Source organism: Engraulis encrasicolus, chromosome 13, assembly GCF_034702125.1.
Source record: "Engraulis encrasicolus isolate BLACKSEA-1 chromosome 13, IST_EnEncr_1.0, whole genome shotgun sequence".
Taxonomy (NCBI): Eukaryota; Metazoa; Chordata; class Actinopteri; order Clupeiformes; family Engraulidae; genus Engraulis; species Engraulis encrasicolus.
The window spans coordinates 26110314-26129123 of NC_085869.1; the positions used below are offsets into that span (position 1 = coordinate 26110314).

The following is an 18810-nucleotide window of genomic DNA, read 5'->3' on the forward strand; positions in this document are numbered from 1 at the left end:
CATGTCCCCTGTCCACTCACCCCCTCCCAGGTGTACCGAGCTGTAACTGGTGCTGTAACCCACTTCTCTTGAACTGAGATTTAAAAAAAAATCTTCTGCCCATGTTTGAATACAAAAAGGAATGATCACATAGCAGTATTGCAGGTGATTGACCAAACCGATGAAAACGGACAAACAATGACGGTAGATTAAGGACAGTTAGGGGGTTTGACATGATATGTTGCATAATTATTTGATGACGTTAAAAATCGTGTACCCCCACTTTAAAAATCCCCACTACACCACTGGCTATAACTGAGTGCGAGTGTGGTCCCCTGTGCCATGTCCCCTCTCCACTCACCCCCTCCCAGGTGTACTGAGCTGTAACTGGTGCTATAAGTGAGTGTGAGTGTTGTCCCCTGTGAAAAGAAGGAAGGTCCGCACACTGTTGCTGCTCCAGGTTTATTAACACAACGTTTCGACCATGCAGTCTGGTCTTCGTCAGGTGTTAATAAACCTGGAGCAGCAACAGTGTGCGGACCTTCCTTCTTTTCAAGTTTAATCGTGTTTAAGTCCGGCACCTGTTTGATCTGGATGTGCGCGCTCTCCAAAACGCTACAGTGTTGTCCCCTGTGCCATGTCCCCTGTCCACTCACTCCCTCCCAGGTGTACTGATCTGTAACTGGTGATGTAACTGAGTGTGAGTGTGGTCCCCTGTGCCATGTCCCCTGTCCCCTGTCCACTCACCCCCTCCCAGATGTACTGAGCTGTTGTCCCCTGTGCCACATCCCCTGTCCACTCACCCCCTCCCAGGTGTACTGAGCTGTAAGTGTGAGTGTTGTGCCATGTGCCATGTCCCCATGTCCCCTCACCCCCTCCCAGGTGTACTGAGCTGTAAGTGTGAGTGTTGTGCCATGTGCCATGTCCCCATGTCCCCTCACCCCCTCCCAGGTGTACTGAGCTGTTGTCCCCTGTGCCATGTCCCCTGTCCACTCACCCCCTCCCAGGTGGCCTCTGGCTCCAGTGGGGGCGTGGCCTGTTTGAGCATGCTCCTGAAGGCCGCCTCCTTCCTCTTCATCTTCCTGGCCTCCTCCTTCTCACGCTCGCGCTCACGAGCCTCCGCCTTCTCCAGCAACTACACACAAAACACAACACAACTTTTATTCAACTACACATAAACACACCACAAAATAACTTTTATTCAACTACACACAAACACAACACAACTTTTATTCAACTACACACAAACACACCACAAAATCACTTTTATTCAACTACACACAAACACACAACACCACAACAACTTTTATTCAACTACACACAAACACACCACAAAATCACTTTTATTCAACTACACACAAACACACAACACCACAACAACTTTTATTCAACTACACACAAACATACAACACCACAACAACTTTTATTCCACTACACACAAGCACACAACACCATAATAATGTTTTATTCTCAGTTAAGATACTGTATGTAGGAGAGTTGGAATTTCTCCTTGCGCCTTCTCAAAATAATAACATTAATAAATACACTTTAAATAGTGTGTGTGTGTGTGTGTGTGTGTGTGTGTGTGTGTGTGTGTGTGTGTGTGTGTGTGTGTGTGTGTGTGTGTGTGTGTGTGTGTGTGTGTGTGTGTGTGTGAGAGAGAGAGAGTGTGTGTTTGAATGTGAATAAGAGCATAACTACTCAAAAAAATAAATAGTATATGTGTAGTGCCGTGTGTGTGTATTCATGTATAATTCTCATTATACATGGGTTCCCACACCTTTTTCGTGAACAAATTCAAGCACTTTTCAAGCACGGAAGTGGGGGGAAGTTTGAACTCTTTTAAAGCCCTGATGAAGGCCAATGTTTGGCCGAAACATGTTGGCAAATTTTAATGTTCAAATATGAACTAGCTACATTTAATTAAAAGCTTTTTAATGAAGACGAAGAGTGCCTTGGATTTCATCATACATCTAACTTTTCAAGCACCTTCAAGCACCCAATTTTCAGTTTTCCAGCACCTTTAACAGGTCGCGGAAGGGGGTGTGGGGGTCCTCCCCCAGAGAAGTTTGTGTTTTTAAGATGCAATTTCCTGCATTCTAATCAATTTTAGGGTATCAAATGTCAAATCTCATCTGACATCTCACTTCCTCAGATTTTTGATGTACCTGAACAATTTATTTCTATTATTTTGCTTATTGAGTTTGACTTGACACACATTTCAAGCATTTTCAAGCACTTCACCAAAAATGCAAGCATTTTCACAACCTTGAAATCACTTAATTGAAATTCAAGCATGTTCAAGGAATTCAAGCACCAGTGGGAACCCTGCATTATACATGGGTATAGTCACACTATACAAAGAACAAAGATGGATGCACGGATAAGACGAACAGAATTGATTCACTCGGGCACCTTATTCCCATTTGACAAATCAGCCTTCAAAATTACAGTCTCCTCTGAATGTGTCTTAACATGCCCGCACCCAAAATAACTGGAAACAAATGAGCAACAAGCAAAGTGTGAAATAATTAGGCACTCTGTTGATTTTCTGCCAGCAGGAGTTCTCAATCCTTATTGAACAGGACGGATGCCTAATGTTGAAAAGGACACTCATAAATTGCAAACCACATGTTGCCCAGTGGAGGTGGCATTTTATTGTGCCTCATTAGAAATGCTGTGATTGCGGATTTGCACGACAGCCTTTGACTGAAAGCCTTAAAGCCTCAGAGGAGCGTTGAACGTGTTTTTTTCTCCATTTGTAGACTACTGCAATAGTTAGGAATCAGTCCGCCAGAGAAATACCAATTAGTCTGCTACAGAAGTGGTATGCAGGCCCTGGACGTGGCTTTAACAGCCAGGGCAATGACCGTTACGCCAGAGACTCGGGTTCGTCTCCCGACCGAGGCAAAGAGGTCGGAATTTTAATCAAGAGGAATCAAAACACGCCCACTCAATGCAAAAGCTTGTGCTATAGTTGGGTCTCCTAAGGGGGCGTCGTCCCATCCTTCGTCTTCTCTTTTTGAGGTGTTTGCACAAGATGTGGTGCGCTACCGCCATCTACAGCGCTAAGGGGACTTAATTTATTCTCAACCTCAGGACTCCGAAGGTCTCCTAACCGAAGGTCTCCTAAAGGGGCGTTCACTTGACGCAAAGTGGATACCGGAAAAGAACAAAAAAGATGCATCTCTGTCTAAAATATCTCTGCCCGAGGTCTCTCTCACCCATTACTGTCCTGTCTCCTCTCAAACTGTCCTGTCCAATAAAGGAAAATAAAAAATAAATAAAGAAGTGGTATGCAGAGTGTTTCTGCAGGGTCCAAACGTACGCTGTTGAAGGCCAGCTTGATGTTGCCAGCGTCCAGAGTGGTGGCCCTCTTGTCAGAGCTGATGACTGACCCAAAGTCCTCAAAGGTGCTGTTGATCTCCACCAGGAAGCCTTTATCCTGCCAGAGGGAGAGGAGAAGAGGAACTGCGGTCAGTGTCTGGCCTGCATATGCATGAAAAAGGGGATCTTCTCCATGGTCTGCCATTTTGAATTTGAAGAAATAGACATTTTTAGCTGAAAAAATTGCTGTACTTTGGTCATATTAGTAAACATTGGTTTATTATTTAGTAAATATTCATGAAAAGATCATATTTGGCAGTAAGCAGCACAGTTTCAATGAGCAGGGCAGTTGCAATACCTACTCTGGCCACATCCTACACAGTGTAACTTTACACCCTGCACATCCAAAAAGCGTCCGACCCGGGAACAGGACAAGAACAAAATGACAAGATGGAAGTGAAAAAGTCCGCTCCGACCAGGATTTTTTGCTACCACTTTTACTTATTTTTTAAATAACTTGTTGTACCCAAAACGTTACGTAAAAATTAAAAATGGGGGCAAAAACTTGAAGCTGACTTTTCTCTCTTATCTGGACTGCATAGAGAAACCATCTAATGATACAAAATTTCATAGAATAGAAATGATGGGGAAAGTTACTGTTTAGATACATGGTCATGGCATGTTGTCGAAGGTTCTGTGGAGCACTTGTGAAAGCTACAACTATTAAAATCCACCCAATAAAAATGTAAAAAAAAGGTCCAAGATGGATAGATTTTATGGTATGGTGTGGAGCAGGAGCAAGGATGTTAATAAATAGTGACGACTATAAGCTTTCAGTCACAGTTAGTGTTTTCCTTAATTTAAATATGAAATTATTTCTTTATAAGCAAATTATCATTCAATCAGTGTGATTTGGGAATGATGTCAAGACATCAGTACAGTATTTTGAACAAAAGTAGCCCTCGGGTAGCCCTCGGGTAGCCCTCGGGTGGCCCTCGGGTAGCCCTCGGGTAGCCCTCGGGTAGCCCTCGGGTAGCCCTCGGGTAGCCCTCGGGTGGCCCTCGGGTGGCCCTCGGGTAGCCCTCGGGTAGCCCTCGGGTAGCCCTCGGGTGGCCCTCGGGTAGCCCTCGGGTAGCCCTCGGGTAGCCCTCAGAGCCAGAGAGGTTGGGGTCCCCTGGTGTGGAGTGTGCTGAGACCTTGAGGATGTCTTTGATGATCCTCTTCTCGTCGTGGTAACGGGCCTTCAGGTCCTCCACGTAGAACTTGAACAGGTCTAGAGGCGTAGACCCTGCAACACACGCCAGGAGTATCAACACAGATTCTTTAAGTAATATGCCAGTGTAATAGGTTGCTATGGGCACCTAACATGACCAGGTTCCGGTCTGCCTAAAGGGGCGTGTCATAATACTCCTAGCATTGAATAGAACAGTCCTTAGGTCTGACTAAAGGGGGATTCCCCCCCCCCCCTCCCCCTTGCAATAATAGAACCAACAATGGACCAATGGAACCTCTCTCTCTCTACTCTCTCTGATATCAAACATACATACACAAACATGAAATAATTGAAAATGTGGAAGAGCATGTTTGTGTGCTCGTCTAGACAGTGTTTATGAATGATTGCGTGCACATGTGCTGTTAATCCATTATGTTGTTGTATCACTGTGTGTGTCTGTCTGCATATCGCTGTGCGTCTGTGTGACGTGTGTCTCAGTGTTACCTGGCTGTCCCAGCACGTTGCTGAAGCAGATGTCTGTGTGTGTGTGTGTGTGTGTGTGTGTGTGTGTGTGTGTGTGTGTGTGTGTGTGTGTGTGTGTGTGTGTGTGTGTGTGTGTGTGTGTGTGTGTGACCGGGCTGTCCCAGCATGTTGCTGAAACAGGTGTGTGTGTGTGTGTGTGTGTGTGTGTGTGTGTGTGTGTGTGTGTGTGTGTGTGTGTGTGTGTGTGTGTGTGAGTGTGAGTGTGAGTGTGTGAGTGTGAGTGTGAGTGTGACCGGGCTGTCCCAGCATGTTGCTGAAACAGGTGTGTGTGTGTGTGTGTGTGTGTGTGCGCGTGTGTGTGCGCGTGTGTGTGTGTGTGTGTGTGTGTGTGTGTGTGTGTGTGTGTGTGTGTGTGTGTGCGCGTGTGTGTGCGCGTGTGTGTGTGTGTGTGCGCGTTACCTGGCTGTCCCAGCATGTTGCTGAAGCGGATGTCGGAGCTGATGGTGGGGTACATCTCCATCCAGGCCGACATGGAGTGCAGCTGGCCCTGCTCGTGAAGCTCATCCAGGAATTTCTACAGAGAAACAAAAATGAAAACAAAGGCAACACTTTATAATAATGTCTGCTTGTAAAGCATTAATTACACTTAGTAGATAATGAACAAATGATCAACGAAGCATTAAATTGCTTGTAAATGAATAAAAATACTCTGTTAAAAGGTTAGTCAAGTCTTGAGCATTTGCAGATTTTATATTAAGTGTTAAAACAAACAAACACAACAGAATGGAAAGACAAATGCTCAGAGGGTGGAATAGGACTAGATGCTGGTCAAACACAACAGACATTCAGAGCAATGTTTCTCAACGGGGGCGGTACAGCCCCCCAGGGGGTCGTTGAGGAGCCGTAGGGGGGCCTTGAGAAGGATACAGTTGAGAGGGGGCAGTGCTTAGTGGTCATTGGGGGAGTTAGTCCATATCATTTTTTAATACTAAGGGGGCGTTGTCCAGCTTATGATGAGGTCAAGGGGAGCGTTGGAAGGCTTAGGATTAGGCCCAGGGGGCGTTTGTTCAAAAAAAGGTTGAGAACCACTGGTTTAGAGGGGGGGGGAATAGGAATGATGCTGGTGCCCTCCGCTCTCATCGGGAGTGACATTTCCCGTCCCCGTCCCCTCCCGCCACTCCATTAGCTGCCATAAGGCACATTTCATTAGGCCGGCTGCTGCCTCCACTGCTGCTACTGCATTAGTCTAGAGTGGAGTTTCATTTGTCAACACTCCTGACACAACACATACTGAGAGAGAGAGCGTGCGAGAGAGAGCGTGCGAGAGAGAGAGAGAGAGAGAGAGAGAGAGAGAGAGAGAGAGAGAGAGAGAAAGAAAGAGAGAGCCAGAGAGAAAGAGAGAGCCAGAGAGAGACAGACAGACATAAAGAAAAAGTCATGGTGAGAGAGTGACTCGCAGACAGTCTATTCGGCTATTATTTGCCACCCTTCAGCGCGTTGCTCTGTGTGCTCTGAGTAAATTCACTTCAAGCAGCTGTCTGATAGCAATAGTGCAGAGGCAGAACGGAGAGGGAGAGGAGGAGAGTGAGGGAGAGGGAGAGGAGGAGGTCAAGGGAGAGGGAGAGGAGGAGGTCGAGGGCGAGGGCGAGAGAGAGAGAGAGAGGGAGAGGGAGAGGGAGAGGGAGAGAAGGAGAGTGAGATAGAGGGAGAGAGAGGGAGAGGGAGCAGTCTGAGGCAGCAGGGTCCAGGCAGGGCTGCAGGCTGGTGCTGGGCTGTATGCTGCCTGAAAGGTCAGCCTTGGTGCCTGGCTGCCGCCTCTCCTTGGACTCGGATGGCGAAACTGGCACCACGTTACCATGGTAACGTGCGTCTGGGTCAGGACTTGACATCAACTTTTTTGGTTCCCTGGCCCATGTGGCTAATGACTTTCCTGAGTCACTACTAGCCAGTCAGCCCTCATACTAGCCACAGTTTTGCTGTCAGAATTTTTTCTTAAAGGGGTATGCCACTATTTTGTGGCTTAATACAGTTAAAATCGTAGGCCAGGGTTTATAAAGGTGGTAAAGTATCTTATCTTTCATCTTAAGCGTTGTCTTGCTTTAAGACAAGTTAAAAGAGGGAGTATGTAGCTAAGCTAGTTAAAGTCAATGGATCCGTGTAGCATGTAGCAAGACAACAGCTTACATGAAAAATAAGACACTTTACCACCTTTATAAACCCTGGGAAACGATTTAACTGTATTAAGCCACAAAATAGTGGCATACCCCTTTAACCAATATACGTCTGAGCTCTGAAGATGAAGTGCTGAAGGACGATCAATGCTAGTAACATAGTGAAAACATTTTAGACAAATAGAATCTGAGTATAATCAATCTTGGACTTAAATGTAACCAACTGATAATAAAACTGTGTCATACCCTAGAATAATTTACCTGACAGCATGGCTAGTGAGACTTAATTATTACTCTCCACAGCCAAGTTTAACCCAGTTTTTTATATTTTACTTTAAAAGCCCTTCTAGGGACGGGCATTGGAAATTAGCCTATGGCTACAAATGCTATGATACTTATCTGAGGTTGTTGTACAGCCTACGTGATGTGTATTTGTCCCTACTCAAATAAACCATAACTGAACTGGACTGAACTGAACTGAGTTTTGGCCTGTTGGCATGTGCCAGTGTCAAGCCCTGGTCTGGGTGTGTCTTGCGAATATGCGTTTCTTAGAGAGGGTTGGAGTTGCAGGTGAGCTCAGTTGTGTGTACCTGCCTGTGTACACGTGTGCAAAAAAAGTTTGAGGTAGGTGATGTCAATTGTTTGTGTGTGTATGAGACTTTGAGATAAAAACAGACAGAGGGGAGCTAGAGAGAGAAAGGGTCTCACTCGGAAAGTCTCTCTGTTCAGTGTGTGTGTGTGTGTGTGTGTGTGTGTGTGTGTGTGTGTGTGTGTGTGTGTGTGTGTGTGTGAAAGGCCTACCTGTTCTCCCTGTGTGTGTGTGTGTGTGTACCTGGAAGGCCTCTCTGTTCTTCCTGTGTGTGTGTGTGTGTGTGTGTGTGTGTGTGTGTGTGTGTGTGTGTGTGTGTGTGTGTGTGTGTGTGTGTGTGTGTGTACCTGGAAGGCCTCTCTGTTCTTCCTCTGTGTGTGTGTGTGTGTGTGTGTGTGTGTGTGTGTGTGTGTGTGTGTGTGTGTGTGTGTGTGTGTGTGTAACTGGAAGGCCTCTCTGTTCTTCATCTGTGTGTGTGTGTGTGCGTGCGTGCGTGCGTGCGCACCTGGAAGGCCTCTCTGTTCTTCCTCTGTGTGTGTGTGTGTGTGTGTGTGTGTGTGTGTGTGTGTGTGTGTGTGTGTGTGTGTGTGTGTGTGTGTGTGCGCGCGTGTGTGTGTGTGTGTGTGTGTGTACCTGGAAGGCCTCTCTGTTCTTCCTCTGTGTCTGTGTGTGTCTGTGTGTGTCTGTGTGTGTCTGTGTGTGTCTGTGTGTGTCTGTGTGTGTCTGTGTGTGTACCTGGAAGGCCTCTCTGTTCTTCCTCTGGCGGCGTCTCTCCCTCAGCAGTCCCTTCTGCTTCTCGTCCTCCTCCTCCTTCTCCAGCGTGCGGATGTGCTCCTCGAAGCAGATCAACGCATCCTCCTTATCCATGTCTACACACACACACACGCACACTCACACGCACACGCACACATGTACACACACACACACACACACACACACCACTCATTAGACGCACATCTTCAATGTTTCACATGTAATTCCTCAAAGTAGATTAATGCATCCTCCTTGTCCATATCTATGCACACACACATGCATACGCACACGCACACAAGGTCACTCAATGGACTCCCGTCTTCAATATTAGTCTCCTAAGATGTCTTTTGACATGCATAAAAACAAACAGAAACAAATAAGCACCAATCAAATGCTGAAATCAGGCATATTGTGCTGATATGCTAGCAGCACGAGTGCATTTTTGTTTATGTTGGATACCTAATGCTGAAAAGGGTCTACAATAAATTGCAAACTAGACGCTTGCATTTGGACGTGACCTGTTTCTGCCTCGTTGAATACTTATTTACTTTTGCCTTGGCTGGAAAAACACGCCGAGATAGCGAACGAGGAGTTCCTCACACACACACACATCAAAGATGATCAACAACACACAAAGCCCTATAAACCTTGGAAAGACTGACCATAATATTTGGTGAAGTTTTGCACATCACATTAAACCCAGCCCTGATGACATTATTCAGTCGATTTTGTACAATTCTTGCACACCTCCTTTGACCAGCTGCGTAGGAGTGGAACCCGTGGGTCACCAACACTAGAGACCAGAAAGCTCCCGCACACACAGTTCACGTTTGCAGCGTTCAGTTACGCAGTGTCTGTCTATTGACCTTCTTCAAGCAATTCAAGATGATGACCTTAATATTTGGTGAAGGTCTGTGTGTGATATGAAGCCCAGCCCTAGTGATGACCTACTTATTCAACGTAGCACACAGTGCCACAGACGCTTTGCACTTTGAAGACGTTAGCTGAATGACAGACACACGGCACATTATTAACCTTTCACACATCTCAGCAAAGCCACACATCTGCCACTGCTGACCATCATGATCTCTCCCGCTGAGAAGTGGCGTGTTTGTAAAGTCAGTTTGTGATTACGTCACATTGTATTACTCAGGGTATGCAGAGGTTCCAAAAAGACAGGCGTAATATGGGCACTGGTCTTCATTTATTGAAGAGAATCCTCTCTGAATTCAACAGACACTGCTAGGAACTGCTTCCCTACCAAACTCCCAGATTAACAGAGAACGGGTACAAAACCAGAGCTCAACTTCTCCTTCCACACCCTATCGCTCTCTCTCTCTCTCTCTCTCTCACACACAAACACACTCTTTGTAGACGCTAGCTGAATGACAGCCACACAGCACATAATTCACTGTCTCACTCACCCAGACAATATCTTAATACAGCATTTTAATATTCACTCATACGGCAAAATGAAAACCTCAAACTGCTCATCACACACACACACACACACACACACACAAGCACCATCCTCCACTGCGCTGTTCCCCAGTCTCTCCCGGGCAGCACGGAGCCTGCCTGAGCCCCTGGCTTTATCACAGCCCTCGCAGGCCAGCCCTCTCCTGCATTACTTATGCATGCACACGGAGGGAGAGGGAGATACAGTGAAAAAGAAGGAGAGAGAGAGAGAAAGAGAAGGAGAGAGAGAGAGGAAGAGAGAAAGAGAAGGAGAGAGAGAGAGAAAGAGAAGGAGAGAGAGGGAGAGGGAGGGAGAGAGAGAGAAAAAGAAGGAGAGAGAGGGAGAGAGAGAGAGAGAGAAAGAGAAGGAGAGAGAGAGAGAAAGAGAAGGAGAGAGAAAGAGAAGGAGAGAGAAAGAGAAGGAGAGAGAGAGAGAGAGAGAGAGAGAGAGAGAGAGAAAGAGAAGGAGAGAGAGAGAGAGAGAGAGAAAGAGAAGGAGAGAGAAAGAGAAGGAGAGGAAGAGGCCGAGGGATGCCACAGCCTGCTTGCCTGAAAGCCTGAATGTCTTTATCTCCACTAGGCCAGCCAGCCTCAGCAGACGTCTGAGCTGAGACTGGGGAGGGTCGCCGGCATAGACTGAGACTGAGGGACGGCCCTTCACAAGGGAAATAGGGGACACATGTCTGGAGTTGAGTTAGGGGAAGAGAGGGAGCATGCAGAGAAAGAGAGGGAGAGGGAGAGGGAGAGAGTACTGCATACATGAAGTGAGTGAGTGAGTGAGTGAGTGAGCAGAGATCTGCATACATTAAGTGCAGGGGGAGAGGGAGAGAGAGAGAGAGAGAGAGAGTGCGAGAGAGTGCGAGAGAGAGAGAGAGAGAGAGAGAGATAGATAGATAGATAGATAGATAGATAGATAGATAGATAGATAGATAGATAGATAGATAGATAGATAGATAGATAGATAGATAGATAGATAGATAGATAGATAGATAGAGAGAGAGAGAGAGAGAGAGAGAAGGATTATGTGTGTGTTGTACGTACTCTGGAGCTCCTCGTCCTCTGCGAAGGTGGGGTTGTCCAGCAGGTACTGCTGGGCCTCGGACCAGGTGGTGCGGTACGTCACGTTGGCCATGTTGTCCAGGATGTTCTTCAGAGCCTCCCAGTTCCTCTTCCTCAGCTGCTTGGCTTGCTCCTGCGGACGGGACAAGGCAAAGGTAGCCTGATTATCATCGACTTTCAAATCTCTGCGAGACTTGGTCTGACCCAAGAGCATTTCAATTAACATTTCCCAAACGGCATGGTTGACCCGCCTCCTTTGGTTTGCTTATGGTTGTTTGCTTCCCGACTAAGTGGGATGAGTTTCCGAAAGTACTTGCATTGCTCTTGACCTGACTAGTAGCAACACTGAAGGAGGGTGCGGCATAGACAATACAAAGGGGGCCCCAAGAAGAACACAAGGGAAAAATGAAGTGAACTGGTCTCATAGATATTTTATATATTACACTTAGCTAACGCTTTTTATGCAAAGCGACTTAGTTATTTACGATATATTGGTTACAGTCAGAGCAATATGTGAGGTTAGGTGCCTTGCTAAAGGGCACTTCAGAAATGGATGGCGGTGTAGGGAGGATGGGTAAGGCAAGGGTGGGATTCAAACCGGGAACCCTCTGATCTAGTCACTAGGGCATGGCCTGACCTTATTTTCAAACAAAACGCAATATAATAACATGCCAATAATACATACTTAATAAATAAAAAATACAGAAAGAAACAAAGTATGGCCCAGTCATTGACTTTAGTTCAAAGTTTCCAGAATTACGAGTGGGCCTTCAGAGCATTGAACAGCCCCAAAAAATCTATGAAGGTCATGATCTACTTCAGAATCAAATGTGCAGAACAGTCATTACCATGAGGAAAGCATGTCAGTAACTTGTTTTTTATCTGACAAGCTAGACCAGCTTTAGTAGCTATAAAACAAAACAAAAACACTTATTGGTCTTTCAATAGAATGAGATTTCAATGATTAAGAGTTGAATGAAGAAACATCTGGTCAAAGGCAAAATGCAAGGAGTAAAAAAAGAACACATCTGTGTTGCACCAGACTGAATTTGCAGAAGTGTGGAGCAGGTTGTAGTTCTACAGGTGTGAGATCTAGTCAAAGGTAGTATGCAACAATATTAAATTTAGACGCATTAAGGGCCGTACACACACGTCGCTGCTATTTACTCGCTACTTGCTCACTCGCCTACTTGCCACTCGCTCTGGGTGATTTTGTTTACTGGTTGTCATGGTTCCCGCTGTCCGCGCCAATAACGGCCGTACGAAACAAAATGTAGGCCTACGCTGTTTAACGTTGATCGTGTGCTGTGCACAACCATGCATATGAGCCTTTGATGGTGTACACTGTATGTATTTTCCTCAACACTTTTAACCAAAGCGTGATGGCGTGCAGAAGTTGGGTGGTCAGAACACCACAGGGGCAAGGTCACCTGTCAATAATCTGTATTCTGCATTCCAATTGGTTACTCGCTTAACTCGCGTCGCTCGAAGATAAAATAAGTTTATCTCGGAACCCGCCCACATCGCATCGCTTGTACTCTCCTCGCCTACTCGCCAGCGAGACTCGCTGGAACACGTAGACATTCTATTGACTTCATCCGCTGAGCGAGTAACTAGCAGCGACGTGTGTGTACGGCCCTTTACACCGCACTCAAAAATAAAACATGTCAGACATTAACAAGGACTGTGAAAAATTGTTTGTTTGTGCCCTGAGGAAGCGCTTTGACCAAAAGCTTGGCACTTAAAAGGAAAAAAAGGGGTTCAAGTGTGCTGTGCAAATGTTTTTCTTTCAATTTACAACGATCTCACCTTCTCCTTCTTGGCCAAGTAGAAGAGCACGTCCTCATAGATCTCCAGCCTGTCCCTCTCAGGAACCGTGGACCACACCTCCAGCTCATTAAACATCTGCTCTGCTTTCCTGGAGAACACACACACACAAGCGCACACACACACGCACGCACGCACGCACGCGCACGCGCACGCACACGCACACGCACACGCACACACACACACACACACACAAGCGCACACACACACACACACACGAACATTTACACACCGGTGGCCATAGCTTCCACGCACGGTACCACCAAAGAGGTTGGATATATAATAAAGAGGAATCGAAACACGCCCACTCAACGCAAAAGCGTGAGCTCAAAATGTGGTCTCCTAAGGGGGCGTTGTCCCTCCTTCTTCATCTCTTTTCGTGGTGTTTGCACAAGACGTGCGCTACCGCCATCTACAGCGCTAAGGGGACTCCATTTATTCTCAACCTCAGGACTCTGAAGGTCTCCTAATTGAAGGTCTCCTAAAGGGGCGTTCACCCAACGTAAAGTGGATACCAGAAAAGAACCCGCCTGCTTTATCTCACTCTCATATACGATTCTCTGGTACCACCCTGCCACCAGGAGCCATTCGGAGTGTCTTGCTCTAGGACACATCAATGGTGGTCAGACAAAGCAGGACTTGAATCTGATGGTTCCTCTACCAACTGAGGAATACACCTGACGAAGACCGCCTGAGGTCGAAACGTTGTGTTCAATAAATCGGTGAGCAGTAACAGTGTGCGGATTTCCTTTCTTCCTTTATGCACGTTTCTTTGATCCAGCACCTGTTTTGCTGGATGTGCGCGCATCACCTACACTACTTTTCCTCTACCAACTGAGCCACCACTGCTCCACACACACTTCATGTTCTCCACAAAGAACCACACAGCTCCTTCAAAACTCTTGCCAGTTCAGCTTCTGACCACATGGGGGCAGTAAAACCTTTCACACATCTCAGCAAAGCTCCACATCTGCCGATGATCATAATGATGATGATGATCTCTCCCGCTGAGGAGTGGCGTGTTTGTCAAGTAAGTTTGTGATTACGCCGCATTGTTGGCTTGCTCCGATGCAAATGATGCACCTTGTTCAAAAGCGGAACAAAATTGGCTGTGAGTCACTAAAGACCGCAATGTGTGGCGGTGTGACGACATGACACGTGCATGAATCCCCCCGCCCTCCCCTCCCACCCCAGCCGATCCCCTTTCCTCAAACTCACCCAACCCATGGAACCACACCCCCAACACCCCCCCCCAACCCCCTTTTCTCAAACTCACACAGCCCCAATTTTTTTGTGTCCATCAGCCACTGGAGCTATGTCTAGGCCCCGTAACCATGACTACTATAAAATCGCAGACTGGCAGGCTGGCGGGAGGTCGGGTTCACACCACAATCACGGCTCCCTCCCGGCAGTCCGCCGCTCCTGATGAAAGGCCGAGAGAGCCCGCGGAGCTTTCACTTAGAGTCCCAGTGCGGCGCCAATATGGCCCCTGCGCTGCGCTGCCAGACCAGAGTGAGGAGTCTATTCCGGGCACGCTGGCTGGATGGACATCTATATATTTAACATAATGAGCCAATGCAACCAGGTTTGGACTCTATGCCTGCTTCCTCTAATGAGCTGCAATGGAGATGGAAGGAGGGTAAAAAAAAAAAGCAAGGAGCATGTTGGTCAGGGTCACAGAAGGGGACTAATTGGCTCCTGTGGTTCAGCTTTACGTGCTAAAACCAAACTCAAACATCCAACATCCCCCCTCCCCATCAATGCCCCATTCTGTCCCTGGCTTGACCACTGAGGGAATTTTCAGACTGACTAGAGAACCATGCTAGTGTCCCTACCTTCAAACAACGTGTTTGCACCGAAAAGTACAGCATTCAGTTATCAAAACTTTGGTCTGCAATGTGAGCCGGGTACAACTGCGTCTTGTCTTTGTAAGCGAACTGTGATGACAACATGGATGTCAGCAGGTTTTATCTGTGGTCAGAAACGGTAATATATATATTTTTAAAAAGCGGTATGAACGAAACATTACATAACCTAAGTAAATAACAGCAAACAACCTAAGCCCACATTGCTCCAGGGACTGTAATCAATAACCTGTTCCTTAATAGCTACCAAGTCGACTTGGAAAAACGCACCAGTTTAAGAGCAATGCAATGCAATGGACTTGTGCTCACTTGTATCGGGTGGTGGAGGTCATCTTGTCGTGGTTCTCCAGAAAGCGCTGGAAGGTCTCCTTGGACTCCTTGTACTTGATGCGCGCCTCCTCTTTCTCCTCCTTCTCCGTCTGCACCTTGTAGGCGTTGAAGGCCTGCTTCTTCTCGCTCAGCTTGGGCAGTGCACTGTGGACAATGGAGAGGCGGACAGGAGAGGAGGAGGAAATGTGCTTTACCATATAATACAATAACACTTTATTGTCAGCTTTCACTGAAATTCATTTTGCCTCCCTGAACAAGACTATTTGTTCATTTAGCTATGACAAATTAAGCAATTATGGCCATTTCATTGCCATGGCCATAGGTCAACGGGTACAACTGAACATTACATGAAAAAACAATTGCATAAGTTAAACGTTTTTTTCATTTTTTTTTTCAAAAAAGTTCCAAACCTTTACAAGGTGAGGCATAAAATGTATTTTCCATTCAAAAGTGAGATGGGAATAGCTGAGGGGGGTATAAAGCATGTCCTGAATGCAGAAGTGCTCCAGACACGACCCCCACACCCACACCCACCCCCACCCCCATCCCCAAGGTAGACAGGCTGGGGGCCCAGGGGAGCCTACCTGTAGCGAGGGTCGTTGATGATCATCTTCATAGCCTGCTCCCAGGAGGCGTTGGATGAGACACCCTGGGGGATAGCAGAGAGCACAGCACAGCAGAGGGGAGCAGAGCGAGGGGAGAGGGGAGAGGAGGGGAGGTGAGGTGAGGGGAGAGGAGGGGAGGTGAGGTGAGAGGAGAGGAAAAGAGAGGTTGTGAGGTGAAGAGAGAAAAAAGGCAGAAGAAAAAAGGGGAGAAACACACACACACATACAAGAGTTCAGTACTTTTTTCTGAGATCATTGCTTTCAGGCAACTACTGGCTAGAAGAGTAGGCAGTGTGGCGCGCACGCACGCACGCACGCACGCACGCACGCACGCACGCACACAAACACACACACACAAAAAAGCTGAGAGTTTAGTCCTTTTCTTTTCTGAGGAGCACTGCTTTCAGGCGACTACTGGTAGAGGAGCCAAGCCAGGGTGAGCCATTTGTGCCCACGCAAAAACACAGACCTCTGCTGGGCTTGGACATGAAAGGTAATCGAAAAGGACAAAAGTGCCTCGTAGAAAAAGACAGGGGGAAAAAAAAAGAAACAAAAATTGCGTCAAGGCCGCGTGTCCACACACGTGTTTGTTTGTGCATCCATCTGTGAGTGTGCGTGAGTGTCAGTGAGAGAGACTGAGGAAGACAAACAGATAGACAGACACAGACAGAGAGAAACAGACAGACAGACACATGCAGACAGACAGAAACACACACAGAGACAATCACATACACAGGAAAAAAAAAGAAAAAGTATGATCTTCGACAGTGCAGCACGGCGCAAAAGCGCTTCCCACTGGCTGACCAGGTGATGCATTTTCCTAATCACCGGCGCACGTAGAGGGGAGGGGGGGGGGGGACATAGCAGCGTTGAGTAACTGCTTGCAATTTGTAGAAATGCCAGAGGCTTACATAAGTGGCCCCCTTCCCCTTCGCAGAGAGAGAGAGAGAGAGAGAGAGAGAGAGAGAGAGAGAGGGAGAGAGTGAGAGAGAGAGAGAGAGACAGAGAGAGAGAGAGAGAGAGAGACAGAGAGAGAGAGAGAGAGAAAGAGAGCGTGCGTGCAAGAGAGAGAGAGAGAGAGAGAGAGAGAGAAAGAGAGCGTGCGTGCAAGTGAGAGAGAGAGAGAGAGAGAGAGAGAGAGAGAGAGAGAGAGAGAGAGAGAGAGAGGGAGTGAGAGAGCGTGCGTGCGAGAGAGAGAGAGAGAGGGAGTGAGAGAGCGTGCGTGCGAGAGAGAGAGAGTGAGAGTGATTGAGCGAGAGCCAGAGAGAGCTGTTCATCCATTATGAACTGATATCTGTGAGTTGCACTCGTCTCGTCAGACTTAATTCCCCTCTCTTACTCAGCGGAGCATGCTGTGGCTGTTCCTCCACCAGTCACCCCCCCCCCAAAAAAAACAAACAAACAAGCAGACCCACCCCGTCCCACCCACAACCATCTTCTCCGACAGAGCACCCTCACAGCTCACGCCCCTCCTACCCAGGAAGTCTAATTATAAGGACAGGGCAATTAAGAGTTGGTAGGAAACCAAGATGGGTTAGGGGGGAGGGGGGCTGGGACTGGGAGGGGGGAGGAGAGGGAGAAATCTACGCGGGATTCTCAGAGGACAGCTTTGTGCGCCAAATTAAAAGCGTGCTAAATTTAGAAATGTGAAAGCAGCTCTAACAACAAACCAAACACCACCCCCCCTCCCCAACCCTCCCCAAACACCTTTCCCCAAACCCCACAACACACATGCAAATAAAACGTGCGCTCACACAACACACAAGAAAACGCGCGCACACACACACACACATACACACACACACACACACACACAAGCAACAGGGGCTCATCTGAGACCTTTAACTGCTTCCGTGACTCATGGGAAGACGAGGTGTGTTAGAGAGAGAGAGAGAGAGAGAGAGAGAGAGAGAGAGAGAGAGAGAGAGAGAGAGAGAGAGAGAGAGATTGTGCACATGTGTGTGTTTGCGCGCGCATGTGTGTGCGAGACCATGCACGTGTGTGTGTACAAAAGCAAAAGAAAGACTGAAAGATTCAGAGAGACGGAAAGAGATGATGTGAGAAAGCTAGAGAGGAGAGGAGAGGAGGGTCATTCCAGCTGGAATCAGCAAATTTCTGAAAAATCTCCCACTCGACCCCCTCGGATTTGCCTGAAAAAAATGTATGTGATGGCTTAAACATCCAATAGATCATATCCACAATATCAGAACTCAGCTCTGGATACTTTTGGCACAAAAAATCTGTAAATAAGTACACCCCCTACGCTTGTTTTAGCGACATTGCATGAGTGACCATGTTCAGACTCAATTATCTCCAGAACTATAACAGATTCATTATATTTTCAGGGCTAAGAGTCCCATACCTGAATATCATATATTACAATTTGCAGCACTGTAAGTCAAATCACACCGTAATAATGTGCCTCTACTTTTTGTAGATATCATATGTTCTAGGGTTTCCAAATGTCTGTAAAAACCTCAAAAGTTCTACATGTAAGGTTCATCCTTGGTAAATGGTTTGATATGTACCATGACTTTCACATCATAGTATATCTAACAAAAGGCTCCAATGGTTGTTGAGATACAGAGGTCCAAAGATGGGAAAAAAATAATTTGCACCAATGCTTGGAGCAATATTTCCAATCTATGACACTAGTTAGGAACTTTCTGTTTGGTGTTTCTGAAAGAGGATGTTTTTTTAACAACATATAAAAAATTGGGATGGTGTTTTGCCTCATTCTTTTTATAACGGACTTCAAAATCTCAATTGGCTACAATTACTTGAAGCTATGAGGACCATGTCACCAACCGACTTGTCGCAACTCTCAAATCCATGGCTCTGATGTCACCTTAATAGTGAAAACAAGATGGCTACCCTGTGAATGACAAAGCAAATTCTAGGGAAACCATAACACTTGTAAATGAATTGATTGATGCCACACAGCAAGAATAGCACATTGCACATGGCTTTGATAGACATTAATTATTTTAATTGTAAAATCATAATAATCATCATCATCATCATTTTAGTAGTAGTAGTAGTAGTAGTAGTAGTAGTAGTGGTAGCGGTAGTAGTAGTCTTGGAATAAAGTGATGAAATAGGAGAGGATTAAAGAATTGTAGCACTCTTGTTTGCAACAAGGACTCCCATG

At 46.7% G+C, this 18810-nt stretch overlaps 1 protein-coding gene across 2 annotated transcripts in view; it reads right to left on the reverse strand.

Moving 5' to 3' along the window:
- Positions 1 to 18810, reverse strand: part of prpf40a (PRP40 pre-mRNA processing factor 40 homolog A) — a 51432-nt gene that overhangs the window by 10171 nt on the left and 22451 nt on the right. For both annotated transcript variants that reach the window (XM_063213552.1, XM_063213551.1), the window contains 9 exons: positions 15639 to 15703; positions 15034 to 15198; positions 12842 to 12950; positions 11015 to 11165; positions 8498 to 8631; positions 5462 to 5576; positions 4503 to 4594; positions 3308 to 3424; positions 977 to 1114 (listed from right to left, as the gene is read on the reverse strand). In XM_063213552.1, the coding sequence (XP_063069622.1) occupies positions 977 to 1114; positions 3308 to 3424; positions 4503 to 4594; positions 5462 to 5576; positions 8498 to 8631; positions 11015 to 11165; positions 12842 to 12950; positions 15034 to 15198; positions 15639 to 15703 (1086 nt within the window). The remainder of the gene's footprint in view (positions 1 to 976; positions 1115 to 3307; positions 3425 to 4502; positions 4595 to 5461; positions 5577 to 8497; positions 8632 to 11014; positions 11166 to 12841; positions 12951 to 15033; positions 15199 to 15638; positions 15704 to 18810) is intronic.